Source organism: Rhipicephalus microplus, chromosome X (genome assembly GCF_043290135.1).
Source record: "Rhipicephalus microplus isolate Deutch F79 chromosome X, USDA_Rmic, whole genome shotgun sequence".
Lineage (NCBI taxonomy): Eukaryota > Metazoa > Arthropoda > Arachnida > Ixodida > Ixodidae > Rhipicephalus > Rhipicephalus microplus.
In genome coordinates, this window is record NC_134710.1 from 160,374,273 (window position 1) to 160,394,408 (window position 20,136).

The 20,136-nt window shown below is 40.6% G+C and overlaps 1 protein-coding gene across 6 annotated transcripts in view; it reads right to left on the reverse strand.

The window, feature by feature from the left end:
- Positions 1-20,136, reverse strand: part of LOC119177087 (DNA transposase THAP9) — a 100,515-nt gene that overhangs the window by 11,944 nt on the left and 68,435 nt on the right. For 5 of the 6 annotated variants that reach the window (XM_075878086.1, XM_075878084.1, XM_075878085.1 and 2 more), the window contains 8 exons: positions 18,789-19,059; positions 14,787-14,892; positions 13,148-13,210; positions 12,640-12,692; positions 12,478-12,568; positions 10,059-10,144; positions 7,616-7,915; positions 5,984-6,162 (listed from right to left, as the gene is read on the reverse strand). In XM_075878086.1, coding sequence (XP_075734201.1) covers positions 5,984-6,162; positions 7,616-7,915; positions 10,059-10,144; positions 12,478-12,568; positions 12,640-12,692; positions 13,148-13,210; positions 14,787-14,892; positions 18,789-19,059 — 1,149 coding nt within the window. Of the gene's footprint in view, positions 1-3,597; positions 3,676-5,983; positions 6,163-7,615; positions 7,916-10,058; positions 10,145-12,477; positions 12,569-12,639; positions 12,693-13,147; positions 13,211-14,786; positions 14,893-18,788; positions 19,060-20,136 lie in introns of those variants that run through there. The other variant, XM_075878087.1, reaches the window with a different exon arrangement.

Below are 20,136 nucleotides of genomic sequence, written 5' to 3' on the forward strand. Positions count from 1 at the left end.
GAGATGACGAAAAAGAAGAGCTCAAGATGAAGTTTTTCGAACAAGATATGGAGTTGAGTAACTGGTTGGGACCCCAGCGAGAAGTAATTCTTCTCAACAAGAAGGCAGAGTTCGAGATGTCTAGGTATATGCAGCCATATGAGGTATCATGGGATATGGGCCTGTATCTTAGACTCTTTGAGCGAAAGTGTAGGCAACTGTCGTGTGAGCGAGACACCTGGTCTCAGAAGCTACTCACGGTTCTGCCCTGCAAGGCAGCCGATGCTGTTGCGCGACTCAGTGAGCAGCACGCGAACAACCACAAAGTTGTTAAAGCAGAGCTAATCAGAAGATTTGGAACTTCTGTTAGCAAAAATAAAAAAAGACTCAGACCGGAGTCTGAAAGTGAGGCGCGTCGCAAAGCGCCAGAAGTTGACTTGCGTCATGAAGCGCTTGAACCAGAGATCGCGCCAGTAACAGGCCCGCGTATTCTAGAATCCATCAAGATAGAGTATGCCGAGAACGAGGCCGTTGCTAGCCTGGCAGTAGGGACGATCTCAAAAGACTCTCCTTCTGTGCATGAGGAAAGTGCCAGCAGCCCTAATGGGCCCAGTAAGGAGCTGGAAACCTTCTTCGTGCCTCAAGAGGAGGTTTTGACATCGTCAAATGTAGGCATGAATAGCGCAGTGGCCGATGAGAGCAAGAACACCACACTTCAGTAGTGCAGCGATACCATCGAGGTGGTTCGCAAATATCGCAGAAAAGGGAAGAAGAAGCGGAAGCGCTCGGCACTGCGTAAGCCTATGACAGGTCCCACCTTGTCGCGAGAAATGCATAGGGCTAGGCCGTTAGTCCGTTTCAAGAAACGTCAGTGGTGGCATCCATGGAGGCACAAGCGGCGAGCCAGGTGTAGAGGGGGGAAAAGAGGGGCATCACCCCAACGAAACGCGCAGTTCAGTTCATTAACTTTGGGGAAGCGACCTTGTTCGAAGGGTCAAGGTCGAAAGAACATAATGACTAAATACCGCGTCGGGGCGAACACAAAGCCACAATTGCCCAGACTTCCTGCCTGTTTCTGGCGTCCCTTGCACATTCCTGAGGGGAGCCGGCCGAAATGCAGAATGAGATGTGACAGGACACAGCCTAGCGTTCGTGCGTTTTGTAACCTTTGGCGTGCTCAAAAACTGCCAGGACCACGACCCCATTGTGTGCGATTCAAGCGCATCTAGTTGAGAAAAGGGGGCGGTCAGTTTGAACAATTGTTTCCCATGCGTGTTAAGTATGGTTACTAAGTGTTGCTTTGTAGATGCATATTTCAGCCATTTTTTGTAAGTTACATGACGCGGTTTAGAGTTTTCAGAAGAAAAACCGCCGAATAAAGGCCGAAAATCAAAGTGATTTAATCATTCGTACGAATATACCGAGAAGGTAAAAACTGAACAAAATGTTTCATTTTTCTAGTGTTTTATAGGTTTAGTGTAATGTCGTATGCCTTCACTGTCATGTGGATGTGGCGTGAATGAGCATTTTAAGGAGGAAGATGTTAACATAGACCAAGTGATTTCGTAAAATGATTAAGATTGGTGCAACACGGTAGGGTTGTTGTTACGCGCTATGAGTATTGAGAATCATCTAGTGCACAGTTTTAGCATAAAACCTATGCAGTTGTTGTTAGGTGCTTTTGAGGTGTTTTTACATAGGGTTATTTTTGTGTTGTACACGGTGTGTTACAACGTAACGTAAGAATGTTAGACAAACTGTGAAAGATTAAGCATTTTGGTTAGTAGTGCCATGTATTTTGCAGCGATGTAGGAATGATATTGATTGAAAACACTCCGGAGAGCTCAGTGGTTTATTTTTTAAATCAAAGGCGTTGGCATAGGCAGGTAACTTTAACCCACTGAACCTGCTAGAAAGCAGCGTTTCTCTCCTATGTTTTGTTGTTGTTTTCTTTGAAGAATGATTCATCGAGTGATCATATGAGCGGATCATTGAGCTTTCCCAAAACATTAAAGCAGACCGTTAGGTCACAGCATAGGTTAAGGTATTGGAAGGCTGGCGAGCCTAATTATTCAGCAGTAGATGGTTATTGGCAGCCGTAGACAAAGACAGATGTTAGGACAATTGTAGCGCTCGCTGAATCAGAGTTTGTTCAGTGTTCGCGTACTTGACTGATGCTCTCATTGGGACAGAACCGATGAAAGTGGTCAGTGGTTAAAAGGAGCAGGCAGCCTTCTTAAAAGCAAAAATACAGTACTGATCATTGTCCGGTTTTGAGAGCTGCTATTTACGACCGAGAATGCACGGTCCGGTGTAATGCGAGAGATCGAGGCCTAGGAGCCGTTCTATGTCAGGACGACAGTGGTAATAAGCAAAGCTGCGCTTTACTTGAGCCAGAAATTGGGCTCTCGGGAGATAACGTACTGCGCTTCAGGATAGGAGTGTGCTTGCATTGTGTAGGCCATTCATCAGTTGCAGTGTTATCTCAGAGGAGCTAAATTTAATGTAGAGACAGACTATTGTCCCCTTACTTGGCTGCAAACCGTGACATCAAAGAACAGTAGCCTTGTGAAGTGATGCTTGATTTTTCAAAAATATCATTTTGACATTATGTATAAGAAGGGCAAATTGAACGGAAATTCTGATGCACTCAGTCGATCTTCCTAAGCTATCTAGGGGTGCTCTTGATGTATCAAAATTAATATTTTAGTTTTTTTTTCGTGCATTTTATTAGGTGCCATGTGTAAGGTAGCAAGTCTGGTTTCTCAGTGTGAGTCCTGAGAGTTCTGAGTATGAGTTTTTTGTTAAAGCTAGTATTGAAAATTGGTTTGCCATCCCTCTTTTGCCTTGTTTTGTTTGAAGGGGTCAGAGTGCTTGCTTATGCATGTGGTCGAGTTTCAGAGACGCTGTCCAAGTTTTCGGCAATTACCCAGACCATGCGACAAGCGAAGGTGAGTTCCTGGTATTCAACTATGGACCCTTTCGTCGCCACTTCGTGCAGCAGCGGTGACTGCTACCCTCCGTGACTCATCTGGCGAGGGGAAAGCTGTTGCGACCGACGCCAGAGCTGACAAGGGATTGGCACTCTTTTAATCCTCAGACAAGTAGCCGACCGGCCGGCTGCCTATGCCTGCCAGGTATTGTTCCTCCTAGCCAGAGGGTGAGACGTCGTGTCACAACGACGCCGTAAGCCATTCGAGAGAGGACAACAAATACAGCAACTTCCCTGGAAGAGACCGCGGTGGCTGCCACGAATAGCCCCGCTAATTAAGCGAACAGATCGGCGGACCCTTTGATGTATGCTGTCGTGAGCTCGGGACCCCTCGACCAACGGCACGCACATGAGGAGGAAGAGCCCCGCTGGCGCCACCTTGGAGTGCAGTGATCACGCCTCAATATTGGATGTTCACGTGGGCCGTGCATGCTCGTCCCCCTCGTCCATTATGTGTGATCTGTGATTGGACAGTACCATCTGCACATGTTCCCTGATCAGGGATCTGGGGAGAACATACCCTTTATAATAAGCCACCCGGCTCATTGGAAGGAGCGCCATGTAGAGCAATGCCAGATTCGAAAGCTCAACATGTAAAAAAGAGCTCGTCAAGTACGAGAGCTCACCATGTATATAATGTAAATAAACCTTCTCCAAGTCTCTCTTTCTCCTGCCTCGACAACTTCATCCCGGACCTCCGGTGCCTGCAAACCCCGGTCCCAACAGTACTGATCACAGCCGGCATGCACAAAGCATGACGGAACACCAAATGACATTTGAGGGTAAGTGACAAAACGAATGAAGGCATCCTAAAGCAGAATCTGGTCAGAAAAATAATCATTCTGAAATACATGGGAAGAAAGCTTAATGTTTGCATGCTATGAGGGCTGTCTATATGTTTCTTTAAGATTATAAAGAAGCACAAAAACTATTTTGCCAGTCTGCAAGAGGGAGGACTTCAGTGGCTGCCCCCAAGTTTTATGCCTACCAGAAAAAAAAAAATTTATATTATGATTTTTTGTGTGCAGTTCGAAAGAAACAAATAAGCATCAAACACTGTGTGCAAAAGTAAGGTGACAGGTGGGCAAAAGTGAGATAACTTACAGCATTTCATAAAATCATATGCCCCTGATGCGCCGTCAATCAAATTTCATCACTGCCACATAATAGGTAGTTTAGGTCTGACGCAGCAGAACGATGGTGCTTCGTGGCAGCCTTGCGCAGTCAGTTTCAATTTTTCCTTTGAAGTTCGATAATGAATATCTTAAACTACGTGCAACATTGGTGATTTCTAAGAAATAGGTAAACAATAAATTGGCACACACTACAACTTTGTAATATAAACCTGCTCTCCAGTCAATTTTTTAATATTGAATAAGGACGTTTTTGTTAATTATTCACAACAGCATGATTTTAACCAAGGCAAATCATTTTCATCTCGGCATAGAGTTCATGTGCTAAAACAACAGGAACCTCACCGTCATTGGAGTTTAAAAAAAAATTGTCCTTTACATATTAGTGTGTTCTCCGCATTAATACAGGTCATACTGAAGGAGTGAAAAAGGCCGGAAATAATTCTGCATCTGTCATATTTGGTCACTGATTACAACAGTGCTATGTCTACATGATTAACTGCGATCGAGTGGACGTTAGAGGTCGACAGTATGAAGGAAACAGAATTGAGCATTATGAACTCTCGTGGTAGAAGGCATAAACAATAAAAACACAGGGACCCAGAAGAATAAACCAATGACAGAAGTGCTGTCTCACAACTGAAATTTTAACTGAAGCATTGCTCACTATAGGCACAGATCATACTACTCAGAAAAACAACAACAACAAGCAATACCACATCAGAAAATTAACCGGTCACATTTGGGGCAGTCAATGAAAAGTTCTTTGCAATGATCAAAATAATGAAAGATTAAGCATCATGTAAAATTAATTAAGCATTTTTGGCTGATTTGTGGGCTGTCATGTTTCCCGATGAAGAGGGCCAAAGTTCATGAGTTCATTGGTCGCCGCTCACATACAATATATATTGGAGTTCCAACTTGACATGCCGCTACCACTCCTGCTTTGTGCAAACTACCTACAAGTTGAGACTGCTGTTCTTTAAAAATGAACAGTGCTCTCCCAACCTTGCATTGATACATATTCCTGCTTGACTTATGTACACCTGATTGTACGATAAAGAAATAATGTACAGGTTGGTCCACTTTTAGAGAGAGAGAACACGCGAGGGCGTGTCTCGCTCTGCACAGCGGCATGCATAGCGAGCTGTGAAAACCAAGTGCATTCATAGAATCGTGCAGTGCTGGCACTGCCACACATCGTCTGCTACTGAAACGCCCCTTCATTCAAGAGTGGCCGCGCTGACATGGCCCTGCCGAGCACTTGCAGCTCTAAAAGTTAGCAAAAAATTTGAGTGAATTCCTACTTATGAATCTTGCACTCAAAGATAATGTTTGCTCGTGTTGAAACTTGATGGTGGCAACAGGAGCAGAAACAGCGCAAAACATTTGATGGAATACAAGAAGAAAAAAGGACAACAACAGCACCGTTTTTTCTGTATAGCACTGCTGTCGTCCCTTCTTCGTCTTGTGCCCCGCGAATTTTTTTTCACCCTTTCTTCCCCTGAAGAATCAGTGCTGCGTAATGAAGATTTCGAGCGCTAAAAATCCCACTCGGCAATTATCCCAGGAAAGAAAGAGTACGAGGAAGGAAAAAAAAAGAATTACTCGTAGGTTCACACTGAACAACTTAGCAAAAAAATATCAATGCAATGAATTAAGTTTCATCCTAAACAGGTGCTATAATGTGATCATCTACTGCGAAACTTGCGAACATGTCGAGAGCAGACACAAACTTCAGACAATATTACACAGGAAAGAAAGCACAGATAATAGTAACATATATTGGCCCTGCAAATTTTGGCCTCAGTCTTCAGAATAGTACTAATAGCATAGTGCCTAGCTTTTCTCTGCAAAAAAAAAGCATTAGAATGCTTACCCAATACACGTAGTTTGTGACTAGGGCCAAGTCGAGGTACAGTGCGCAGCATGCCCACCGCCTCTCTGAGGGCAGGGCTCTCCTGCAGACTAGGTGAGACGTGCATCTCCTCTGCCGAAACTGAAGCCAACTGGCTCATGGTTGTTGCCACACGCTGCTCCCCTGAAAGGTTTTCTAACCTGTAAGAATGCATCTTTGCTCAGTGGCACAGCCCTGAATATAAATATAAATCTAATGACTCTAATTTTAGAAATTGTGAGAGAGAAGCTAACAAAAAAGCAAAAGTAAAGCGTGGCAACAAAACAGCATAATTTGACTGCCACAGAGCATGCAGTGAAAATTGGAAGTTTTTTAATATGCATACACAAAAGACGATGTGTAACCAAAGGTACCTAAGCATATACAAAGCCCCGTGACCTGCTTGTATTCTTTTCTACACTGGTTTGCATTCTCTTGTATGGCCAACTGTTTATGTCCCTTTACTTTGGGTGTGCAAGACCTAAAACATTCAAATGAATGGAAATTTCTAATTAATATTCATGTGCTCTTCTCAGAGGAGCAGCTAGGTTCTCCAGAAAGAATGCATTAGAAGCATTAGTGCTTCATTTCCATGAGAGTGTTCCCTGCTGTAAACACGTAGGTCACCAGAAAAAGGAGACTGGCCTTCAGCATTGAAATGGGACAAGGCAGGAAAGCAATGTCCGTAGCAAGAGTTCATCAAAGCAATGGGGCAAAGTCATTGCCTGAGAAAATCATCGCACCATGGCTTCCCCAAATTTCATTTAAAGGGAGTGCAGAATGGCTGGTAAAATAATGAACAAAATATACATGAGGTGGTCTATTTTCAAGAGGTAAACGAATGTCAAAATAAGATATATGCAGTGTGGGCAACAAAGATTTACGTGAAGTGGCGAGCCTGGAAAATCGGGAAGTGTACAATGTTGTTAAGTGCTGTGAAAGTATGTGAGCAGAAAAACATTTTTTTTTATTTACAGTTAGAAGGACCAAAATTAAATTAACATGTAAGAGTGTGACAAGGCAAGACAAGTGTAACAATTATTAAATGGCTTCAGTGATAAATAATATAAACTGCAACTACATCACCAGCTATCACTTTTGTGATTAAAAAATAGTGTCCTAGAGAACTACAACTATGCTTGAAACAATGCACTGTCATATATTTCCCCCCCTCACCCGCGAGTGCAAGAAAAATATAACACCCACCTTTTTGGTTACCTTCTGTTATTGTGAGGTGTGCTTGTTCAGTTGCAGAAGATGGTTAGGTTAATTAACATAATAACAGGCCTCAGACAAAAGGCGTACTAATATGTCATTGTGCAGAAGTGCACTATGACAATGCAACTTTTTTCTATAACACACTGTGTTTTTAATTACCCAACTTCAATCGATTTTAGTCCTAAAATAAAGAAATCAAAGCTCAAGAAAAGGAAGTTTGCTTACTTATAAGATATAAACTACGAAAAAACTTGTAGAGCAGTGCCCACCCACAAGCCACTGCACTGTCAGCAGGGGCTCAGTTATGGACCGCAAAATGTTGGACACAGGCACACTTGAAGTACTTTTAAACTATCTCACTAATCCGCCACAGTAATGCATAGTGTAAGGTCCCACCTAACAATGGCCAAAAGGTGTGGCCATAGCGGCCAGGTGAAGTGGTCCTCCAGCACACTGTAGCATACTTCTTGAGCAGCAGGGTCCTTCAGAGGCTCAAGTGTCAAACCAAGGAGTAGCAAAGCAGTCCGCAGAACACTTTCAACATGGGCACAGGCTACAGATCGTTGAATGCCACTACTTGAGAATTCTTTAGGGGCAGCCACCATATGGCTCCTGCTCTCCAGAGCCATGATGATTTCTCGCTGCAATGCAACACGCTCTTTCGCCAGCCATTGGCTTAGTGGATGTTTGGAGTCCCTGCGAATTAAAATCTAGGTTGATATTAAAATGATATGCATTGAAATGAGGCATGCACTGCAATGGCTGTTGTGCTAAGCTGGTTCGTTTGTATGACAATACAGTAGACTCTCGTTAAATGGAACCTGAAGGTACCAGGAAAATGTGTTTAATTTAACAGGAGTAATGTTTACCAAGAGATGAATAGGGGTGCAGAATACAAGTACTAAATCAATCATATCAGAGACAGTTATTTCATTTAAACAGCAGTTCTGTTTAACAGATTTCCGTTTACTGAGAGTCTACTGTATAATACCCCCTTCAGTGGTGGAGGCTACGTTTGTGTACGTAACTTGTTTATGTTAGTTGTCTCAACTTGTGGCCAGAAGAGATATATTGCTCATTGGACGATTTAAACATTCTGCATAGTGAGTATGATTTGACTTAAAGGAACAATACAGAAAAAAAACATTTTTTATGTATTAGTACAGTACAATTCAGAATCCCGAAAACACTCTTACTGCGAGACGATGCTGGGTAAGCGATAAAACGTGTGAAAAGAACATGCCGGTGGAGACTCTGCATTGAGATTCTCACACTAAACACCGCGACCTCATAGATTTTAAAGGGCACCTACTGGGTCCTACGTAGCTTCTAATCGATAAAAATGAAATACTGTACTACATTGTCACAATTCCAGAAAATTTCGTCAAGCCGATGACACGAGATCTCAAAAAATACATTTAGAAATTTTTGACGTCGCATGCGGAGATTTCAACGTGAAGTTTAAAAATGAAATTTCAACCTCGATTTTCTTTGCTTACAATGTTCTATGCTTGAAATGAGCTTATGAAAAACTTACAGCATTGCAGATTTCAAAGTGCAGTTCATCAATCTAAACCAAATCACTGTTTCTCTTTCGTGTCCCTTTAACCTCAGCTTGCCGCATATGATCTCTTCGATGAAGAAACTACACTGTTTGACATGTCGTTTGACGTGCTGTGTTCCAGAACCACCTTCAAAAGTATTCCTTCTCTTTTTTGAAAATGAATGCAACTAAAAACTAATAGCGCACATGTTCAGAGCTCATGTTATTTCGGAGCTCATGCTTTTTTCGATTCAGAGCTCATGCAAGTTAGAGTTGTGCAAATAGCAAAATTTTGGGTGTAAAGCGAATTCGAATATTCCAGTTTGAGTGTGAATTAAATAGAATACTTTTAGAATATTTCACAAATATTTCCGGAATATTTTTGAATATTTTTTAATACTTCAAAGCAAAATTGTAGAAAAAAAAAAGGGTGGAGAAAATTCTTAAGCATTCTCTCACAAGATAGCAACATGAAAGTGGTTCTATTAAATAGGTTCATGAAGTGCTGGCCGGGTGGTGTTTCATAGTTCTCTTGTCAAAAATGAGGCAATGTAGAAGCTAAATCGTGTTTATGTGCATGATTTGGTGCAAGAAAAATTTCCTCCGCCTCTCCTCCTCTTTCACCTTTTGTAGAAGCCCAACTGATGTGGTGCACAAGGGTGTGCTCCCTTAAAGTCTGGAGCTCCAAATCTGTCTTGTGGGAAGTTTGAATAGTTCGAATGGTAAAATTCCAGTGAAAATTTAATTGAATAGCAAACACTATTACAGGATTATTAGAAATTTTGAATATTTGCACACTCCCAGTTAAAGTGAAACATTATAGACTGCACAATTATTAGGAACTTAACTATATGACAAATATAATTAATTGCTAGAACCCATGCAAAACAATATATTACTTCATTTTCTTTCTTGTAATGTAATATTGAGTGCTTTGGAGTTGTTTCATGTGAATTGGACACATTCGTAGAAAGTGCAACGTAATTTTGCACCTAAAGGGGATATGGCAAACAGTGTAAAAACAGGACAAAGAATGGTTAAGCAGTCTTTGCAAGGGTTAACTTTCTTTTGGGATCTAATGCAAAGGGGTGGAAGACAAAGGTCAGGAGAAGAATAGCTCAATGAGCAATCACACAGGTGTCCCTATTACTTGAGAAATTTAAAATTTTGGGGTACACAAGGAGGGGCACTGTAATTAAGTAAATAAATATATGTTATTTATTTCTGTGACAATAACGAATAACAATTATAAACAAGAGAGAGATAAATGATATAGAAACATTTTACTACACTTACCCAAGGATCTGCATCACAATATGTCTAGCGACTTTTGAATCCTTTGGGTGTGGTTTTAGCAGGTCTTGAAGAGCTGGCGGCCACTCCTGGTATGAAGAAGCGAGTTTGGGAAAGTTAGTGAGCCTGCCAGGTGTTTCTTCAAACTCAAAAATACAAAAGAAAACTTAAAGCGGCCCTGCAACACCTTCTCAAGCTATCTGATATTGTGGATAAGTGGTTACGGTGCTCCGCTGCTGACCTGGAAGTCACGAATTCAAGCCTGGCTGTGGCTGTCACATTTTGGTGGAGGTGAAATGGTAGAGTTTCATGTACTCTGTGATGTAAGTGCACTTTAACGAACACCAGATGGCCAAAATTTCCAAAGCCCTTCACTACGGCATTCCTTATAACCATAACATGATTATGAGACGTAAAAACTGAAATGATATTATTATAATAATTATTAGTATTATTATTAGCTGTTAAAGTAATCATACAACATATCACCATGCACTACAGCTTTAAACATTTTCTCTGCTTCCCCCTTACACGAATGTGCTACCCCTAGTTCAGATTCAGATGTGCACAACACTAGCACGTGGCGGCACCGTGCAGGGGCCAAGGTTTCTACATGTGAAGCGCAGCCTCCAAAATCGTCTTCAGTAGACTGTTCATGCAAGTGGCCAATACCTGCTCGCTCACTTGCTGCATAGTTGTTGAGAACAGTGCAAAAGAGATAGCACACAATTTTTAATTGTGTTTTAAATGAAAATCTACGTTCTCTGCTGAGTGCAGTGCACTAATACATAACTCTTATTCTCACAGGAGCCTTGACTGCAGATCAGCCAAATTTTTCCAACATACTTAAAGGAGTGTTGCAGTCTCTCTTTAAAATTCTTATGATGTTTTCATACAATGAACCCTTACTTTCTTCATTTTTGCTTCTGTTAAATATAATGCACAGGGACAACCCTGGCTCTGCTAATGGTAGCTGAATGGCTACCTGCATAATACTGTAAATATAGCATGAAGTCCAGTGAGCTACTATACAGTCATTAATATCATTCACAGTTTTGATTCTGAGACAGCAGTACATTTGGTTGAGGGCACCACTCTTTCCTTTCAATGTCACGACAGCATTCACAAGCAATGAGAGAGATTACAAAAGCAAGATAGCATCTTGCACCCTCTTCCATGCTTTATAACATGTGGTAACTGATGCTGTGTACTAAGCAGCTTAAGGAAATAAAAAATTCTGATGGTTTTTTCCAGCAATTTATTTTTTACCTGTATCTTGACAAATAACTCGGCATCAGAAACGTGCCAGAAAGTAGATACAAAGCAGCAATTGCAACCAACATGTGGGTCATGGCCTTTGTCAACCAGAATTATCATTATCTTTCTGCTTTCTTTATTGTTCTTGTGTCTTTACTGCACTTCCTAAACAAGTTCGGCCAGTATTAGCCATTAACCCTCACAGCCAGAGAGCTAAAGATAAGGTTGGTTTGCGAATACAGGCTTTTATTTAAGCTTAATATTTTTAATATTCCTTTTTAGAAATAGTGCGCTATACTAAATTTGTGCATTCAATGAATCTAATGCAATCATGGTAAAACCAATGAATGAAATCATGACGATTTCAGGATTGAAAGTTTTTTCGCCGACACTCCGAACCACACATACGAGCTGCCGAACACACAACTCAATCAGACGGATGGAGACAACTGTTAACGAAATGTTTTCTAATATCATCAAACAATTTAGTATTTGCCCTATTAACCAATACCCTACATAAAAACCAAACATGAAAAAAGAAAGAACCTCGTGAAATAAATATAAAAAGAGACAGACAGAAATTATCTGTGATACTAGCATCCCTGTAGCAGAATCATGAAGTATAATTTTACTTGCTCTGCAGCATTCACTGCCATTTTTCACACCATTTACAGATTCTTGCAAGTATGTCCTGTAAACTACTAACTAGCCACTTTTGAAGATTGGAATGAGACAAAATGTCTATATTAGCCAATCATACTACAAGAATATATGTATACATTACTCGTACAATTTGTAGGAAATGTCAATATTCAAAAAGTACAAACCTATAATTACATGGCGGCACCGCTCTATAATTTTTATAAAACTGCAGCTAGTATGAACATCTTCCAGGAATTTAGTCACATAAAGTAAATCAAAACTAAAGTAAGCTGATAAGAGTGGAAATAAAATGTAAGAGTACATAAGAAATCATAGTTATGAAATGAGCAAGAAAAGCTGTCACAGATTTATAATGTTTTTATATTGCATAAACCATACACCTGCAGTACACAATCGCTAAATTAAGAACATTGCATGCATGGTAACACACATATTGAATAAATTATAGAGCAAAAGATACATAAAAATGGATATCAGAGCTAAAAAAAAGCTTTCCACTTACACGGTTGTTTTCATACTGCAGAATTCTGGCAAAAACCTCCTGCTGCTGCTTCTCTTCAGGCGTAATGCACTCCCCAGAGCCCTGCAATTTCCTGAACCAGCACACTGCAGTCACAAAGCCTGCCAATAGCTCACAGAATCCAAAAGTAAATTGGCACCCCACCTTGCTGCCATTTCAGCAATTTTCTTTTCTTGTTCTTGAAGGTCTCTCAGGTACTACCAAAACAAAACAGGAGTCAATGCTCACTCTGTACAAGCTCTCATCGCACATTCGCAAATACAGCACATATGCTCCTAGCTGCCCTGGCTTTCTGGGCCAAGCTCTTGACCCCCACTAGAAAAAGAGCAACAGTAGAAGGCCACAGAAACTGATACAGCCATGGTTTATCAGAGGGTGCTCTCTATCTTTATTATTGTTTTTTTATTGACGCAAGCAACAGCTGAAAGGAAAAGGCAGAAGATAGTGTCACTTGGGCAACTGACCCTTGAGAAAGAACACGCTGTCCAACTCTGCAAACAAATCTGGTAATAAAACATATCTATGACTTTAATGACGTCAATGAATTTGCTTGATATATTTTTGTCATTTCTTGCTACAAAAAACAAAAATGCACCCAAGCCACAGGGCTTCAAGCAGCAATGTATAAACTAAACACAGTCACTGTGCTCACCTCTGCCTGTTTCTTCCTGCCAGCCATCAGGTTATCCGTTAGTCTGCGCTGAAGTTCAAGGCGCTAGAAAGTATAAGGGGAATATTTGAGGTTATGTTTGAGAATCTGAAATACTACTATCTCGTATTCCATGTTTAAGGAATGCTCAAGACTTGGTTTCTGAAAAGAACTGTATGCCCTTGATGCTGAGAGGGCCATCATAAATATCTGCTCACAGGCACCATTGAATAGTTCATTGCATGGCTAATAGACAAACCAATGCTAAATGAACAGCAGATGCAAAGAAACACACTTCTCTCATTAGTCTTTATCTGTGTTCTCATGTATCCTCCATACGCCAAAACCACATGCACAAAAAGGAGAGGATAGAGTGCATAAACCACTAGGGGCCACTTGAACTGCTGTAAATATTATCTATGCATGCCCAGCAGTAGCTAAAGGCAAGAGTTTGATGCCATACATTTGTTTGAAAAATATACCCTTGGTGTGACATGAAACTGCATTCTTGCAAATTCCATCCATTTTCGCTTTTGTAAAATAGGAATGAATCTGAGCATTGTTATACAAATGACTATACACAGCCTGGTTATCAGTGACCAGGACATAATAATTATATGTGAATTAAGCCCTTTTTGCTTGGTGAGAAACTCCCACTAGGCCAAGGAGCTGCTCGTTCTGTAATTCAGGCATGAATTATTGTGGACATACTTTGATTATGCCTGCCTAAGCTTTACCTCAACTACAAGTTATCGATTTAAGGTTTTGAGGCTACTTGATGCACCTGCTTACGTATCCAATGTATTCATGCCATTCAAATATTAATTGAGACGTGTGTTGAAGGGACTGACAACTGGCCAGAATGTGCGATTAGATCCTGGTAGAAATGAAAAGACGATAAAATATGATGACAAATTCCAGAATCATTTTCGCTTAATGAGTAGAATTTCTATTTTTAAATCGTGTTTAAATGTAACAAAAAAACCAGTATACCACACAACATAGCTAAAGAGACTTGAAGCTGAATTGTGGAGTCCAATCACACTTTGCTGCATGCAGTCACTTGGCACAGCAAACTTAATCCTCAAAATTAGAATGTGCATATTATAACCAGCCCAATTCAATTATGTGCTGCTTACTAAGTAAAGGAGTTGCATGGTGAGAGGTGGCACTGTCCTCATGGCTGCCAGTGAACTATGTCAAGCCAGGCCACATGCGGGCGAAATGCACACATGCACAGTAAATCACCACGCTTTAACACCAATCACTCTCGTACTCACTCTTCGCAGCATGTGTTGTCATGCATGTATACGGGTTCACAATCGCCGCAAATAGAAAAATTCTCATTACAAATGTTTTGCGACATTTTCCACATTACCATTCCATGATAAGGCACTCTGACCAATAGGCTCTCTCTTTCAGATAAAAAAAAATGCTATAAAAATTGACTGTCAGTGCTTTTAAAGGTTTTTTAAAATTCACCAATAAAAAATACCCTTACAGAAATATCTGAAATTATTTTCAATGCCAAAGAACTCGTAACATTGATTCGATGACACTGCCTAGTAATGATAAAACTTTACTTTCCAGCACAACTTAGTAATCCAACTGAGGAAGGTGGAGGTGAAGAAAGAAAAAGTACCAGATTTTGTTTAGCCATGGGGTCCACAGTCCTTTGGATAAGTGCATGGTAACGCCGACACACAGCAGCGTTTTCCTGTTCCATCTGTTCCATGGGTGACAATACTCTGTTGCATATTGAAAAAGGAAAGTATTACGCTTGCCTGGCACTAAAACACAGTTACCATTTTTGTATTTTTCATAAAATAGATTCAATGTACTACACAGAATAAACAGTAGTTGCCACTAAAAGAAAGAGTGTGAGGCCTATTCATAGTTGCCAAATCTTTTAAACAAATCCACATATACAAATCAGCTCTTCACAAGTAATAAGTAATGATCAATAATACAGTCGACTCTCATTAATTCAAACTCAAAGAGACCTCTGAATTTTGTTTGAATTATCAGAAGTTCTTAGATAGATGACTCTGGGTGAGATGACACCTCACATTGTGATTATGCATTGATATTATTACATTTAAAAATTTTTGAAGTGTTTTTAAACCTGAACTGCACTTCATGAAGAAAAAGCAGAGGTGTAAGGTCCACAAGTTTAGCAGCCATTTACTGCAGATCAGACCTTTTAAAAAAATCGTGAAATGCCAACTGCTTCTATGCTATAAGTATGCACCCTTAAGCACAGAGCTCTCTGTACCAGTTGAGAAGCATCACGGTTTACCAAGCGCGTGCTTTGTTTCAAACATTTGTTTACAAGCAAAGCCTTTTTCCTTGAATCCCCGAGGTGCTTGTTATTCATTTTTAGACTGTTAGGATTATATAAGCTTGCAAATTTTAAACAGTAGTGGGAAAGCAGCAGATATTTTTTGGTATGGAACTGCAAAAAGTATGAATTAACCGAATGATGGAGTTTTAATTAAGAGGCTTTTAAATACATTGAAAGAATAGAGGGCCAATCAAAAAATTTAATTTTGTTTGAATTAGCTGAAAGTTTAAATTATTAGAGTTTGAATTATAGCAAGGCTACTGTATAGGCAATTAAATTTTTAACAAGCCACAGACAGCATCATTGCACAAGTGGGTCTTCGCATGCCACTTACCACATGTGACGACACTGCACTACAAAAAGAAGGCCTAGGCCAAAAGAAATAAACTTTTTCATCCATTAAAGGGTCTCTGCAATGCTTATTTGAATAATCATCAAATATCTTCACTGAAAGAGTTCACTGCCTCATGAATCTACAGGCGCGAAAATTTTTAGGATCTGTCAAGTACGAGCGGAGTTACGGGGATTTGCCACAAGCTTTAAGCGCTTTCTCTCCCCTTTCGTACCAGCAATCACGCTGAAAGCTATGCAGAGGTGTATAAAAAAAGACAAGAATCATCAGCGTGCATCATGACCTTGAAAACGTTTTCTTTCTTCGATTGTGCTGCTTACCTTCAGCATGATTGTGAGCACACATGAAGGCACGTAATTGGCAACTTGTGCCAGCAGCAGTAACTATGCAGCTCACGATGCTTAGATTGGCAAATGGCCATGAATTTTTAATTGGTGGCATTAATTTAGGGTTATGGCTTTATCAGCTGAGAAAAAAGGGAGTTACTTTTAGTTGACTTTGAGAATCTTTCGTAAACTTCAGCCCATGTGCTCTGCTATGTATGGCTCACATGTTCTCAGGAGCCTCGACTATTGATCGGCATTTTCTGCCCATGCTCAAGAAGTTTTGCAGGGTCCCTTTAAGTTGGTACCCATACCAACCTGGCACCTCTGTCTCTGCACATAATTGCATTCCAGCACCATCAGAGATCACTGTCTATAATGGTGCTGGAATCCTGTCATCTTGAGGTCTTTATCCTGTCATCATACCATTATGAAATTTCTATTTCTTCCTGTTCCTGTTGCTGAGGAAGTAGTAACTGCAAACATTTACGAAAACTAATGGATGCAAAGACTTATATGGGAATGAGCATAGGAGAAGCACAACACAGACACTGAGATTTCGAGGCTAGGTAATGCATTACAGTGAAACCTGGATATAACAAAATTGACAAATTTCTGAAAAAATTGGTTACAAAGAGGATTTCATTATATGCAGGTACAGTACAAAAATTCAAAAAATAGATGTACAAACTAGACAATGCGGGAACTAAAGGCAGATATCACCCAAAGCACTTAAATAGCAATACAAAACTGGGTTATTATTACGATAGCAATTGTATACGCATTCTCGATGAGTTCTTGCCGTTGCCGCCACATTCCCTAAGAAGTCCAAATTAATACCATGCCTCTGGGCATCATACAAGCGGGTAAAAGCGCGCCAGTAGTGCTGAAGCCAAGATCACATGAGCTGACCCTTCTCTATCCCCTGGAGGGTGCATCTGATAACCCCCACAACATACAAAAAACCACACGTCTTAAACGAGCATGAAAAAAACGCCCGGGGAAGGGGTCGCTCGAGTAGCAGCAGCATACTTTGCAGAATATACCAACAGCACAACCTAGAAGTAGTTAGAGCATAACTACAGAAACAACAAATAGGGATGCAAAACTGTCCTTGTTCATTGCTTTCATAATTATGCTGTAACTACTGCTACGTTGCGCTGTTCGTATATTCAGTTATGTCCTAACAACTTGCCTAAGTTTTCATGCTTAGTAAACTTTGATTTTAAGGGCGCAGATGCGGTTGCTGGTGTGTGTGCTATCTCGGCAAGCATCAGTTCGCTTTTAACGTGAACAGACAGCATAAAAGAGCACTTTTCTCTGGAGCGGCCATATTTGCTTAGACCAGCGTAAGAGTTCTCCGATACCAAATCCAAAATAGTTGGCTGCACTGCATTGCATTAAACATGCCATCGTGTTGACAGCGCTAATCAGCTAATAGTGAAGATTACGGTCCCGTGAACTCGCGGCGCCAGATGGCAAAGCGTGTGACAACGCCAAGTTTACAGTGCAGTTCAGACTTGTGCAGCAATCAAAGTGTGGCACTGCCAATGCACAGTAGATCTCCCTTTTTTTTTTTTCATTTGGAGGGAGAGGGAGGGCACATTCTCGATGCGGTCAATCGCATCTTTGATGTTCCACATCACACGACTCCACGACAACCACAAATTGGTTGGTGGACTAAGCCGTGAAATGAATACAATTTTCTGGAATGCCAAAAACATGCGATGCTAATAGTTACCAGTAACTTGGTATGTAAATAACTTAGCTTTAGAATAAACTCATGTAATAAAACACAAAGAAGCACGTGGTTTGCCATGTGAGGTCAAGCTACATGAGAGCTTGTTATTTTGCGATGGCAATGAAAATAACGCAGGCTAGAGTCAGGCTGTAGACAGCTGTGAACAAAACAAACAAGGTTTTGGTTTCACATACGATCATGCCACTCAGTCAATATTCAAATCAATTTCCTAGGTTGAAAAAGGCATGCATTAAATCTGCTAAATACGATAATTTTTCATTCAGAGCTTTATATTCGCTCCACGTAACTTTTTAGATATGGCAAAAAAAATTAAAATAACGCCTTCAGCAAAGTACAGCATGTATTTAACTCCTTCAGTGTCCCTTAGCACTTTCTGGGTCATTGAATTGGACAGTTTGCAATACACCCATAGCTACCAACACCACCATGTATCATGTGAACGCTCTGTACAACATTCTACACTGCTCTGTATCTACTCTGCATCACCGGCATAGTGTAGGCTTTCTGAGACAGGCATTGAAGCCACTGGGGATACTACTGCTGTAACAAATATGGTCAAGCTTGTTTGCGATGAGCAGTTATGTTAAGTTACATAGTGCCGATTATGTCAAGATCAAAATTAATGAAAGTTATGACCCATAAAAATGTATGGGCATTTTCATTCGGTATAAAATTAATGAAATATCTAATGAGCCACAATCAAATTGTCTAATGTCTACTATTGACAGACTTGCATTATTTGCATTATTCTAATATGAGAGTTAATGTCCAACCACAGTATGATTATGAGGCATGCCGTAGAGGGAGACTATATTAGAGACAACAGTGGTAGTGCCACAATAAGCAAACATTATTAACGGTACCTTGTTGCCTTAGTCTTTCCAAGTGTACCACATGTTCTCGAAGTAACCATGGGGTTGGACAGCAATGCAGCATCAGAAGAGGTGTCTGAGTATGGCTGCTGATGAGACTGTCGCGACAAAATACGAGGAGCCACAAATGCCACGGATGGCAGACCCGTTCCACCTGGCAATTCGGGCATGCATGAAGTCTCCAACTCCACAGTTGGTGATGGGCATGAGTAGGTTTCATTGCACCTTTCTTGTTCAGCATAAAACTGGTTCAGTGATGTTCCTGCATAGTAGTAAACCACCTGTCATTTTTCATGCAAAAAACATGCCTTCTTAAGAAATTAAAAGTTTAAGCCTCACATTAACCAACAAAATGAAAACATTAAAGAGACCGACAACTGGCCAGAACATGTGATCAGATCCCGGTAAAAAAGAAAAGACCGTAAAATATAGAGACAGATTCCAGCATGCTTTAGGATTCATATTTTTAAATCATGTGTATATGTAACAAAAATCATTAGGTGGCACTGCCTAGTGGAAGAGCCTTGAACAGAACAGAACAGAAGGTTTTATTGTGCTAAATAAAGAAGAATACATGCGCATGATATACAGAAAGAGGTCCCATAGTCAGAGACTGCAAGGGGACCTCTCTCGAAGGGGACCTCTCTTGAAGTTGAATTATGAAGTTGATCACTTTGCTGTACGCAGTCATGCAGTCAGATGCGGTCATGCATGCCATAATTAGTCCTCAGAATTAAAGTGTATCTTATTATCCAGTCCCACTCAATTCCCTACTGTTTAAGAAGTAAAATATATTGGATAGTGAGAAGCCACGTTATTTCGCAGCTACCAATGGAGCTAATCGAGTCGTGGCACATGCCCGCAGAGTGCACGCATGTGCAGCAAGTTACCACTCTGAAACATTAACTGCACTTGTGCTCACTGTTTTACAGCACGTTTTGTCTCATACGTAAAAAAACTTCATATTCACCCTACATAGAAAAATTCTGATTACAATTGTTCCACGGTGTTTTCCACGTTACGATTCCGTGATTAGACACTCTTACCGGTGAGCCTTTTATGGCAGTAAAGAAAATATGTATCATAAAAATTGGTTGTTGGCCCCTTTAACACCATCTTTTGGTGGTGCTATTCAAATACAATACACTCTTGTTTAACAGACCTGAAGGGACTAAGAAAATGTGTTCTATTTATTCGGAGTTCAGTTTACTGGGAGATCAACAGAAGAGGAGAATCCAAGTATGAAACCAATCATGCTGGAAGCAGTTGTCCCATCTACAAAGCAGCAGTTCCATTTACTGGGAGTCTACTGTATACCAGTTACCTAAATATCAGCAGA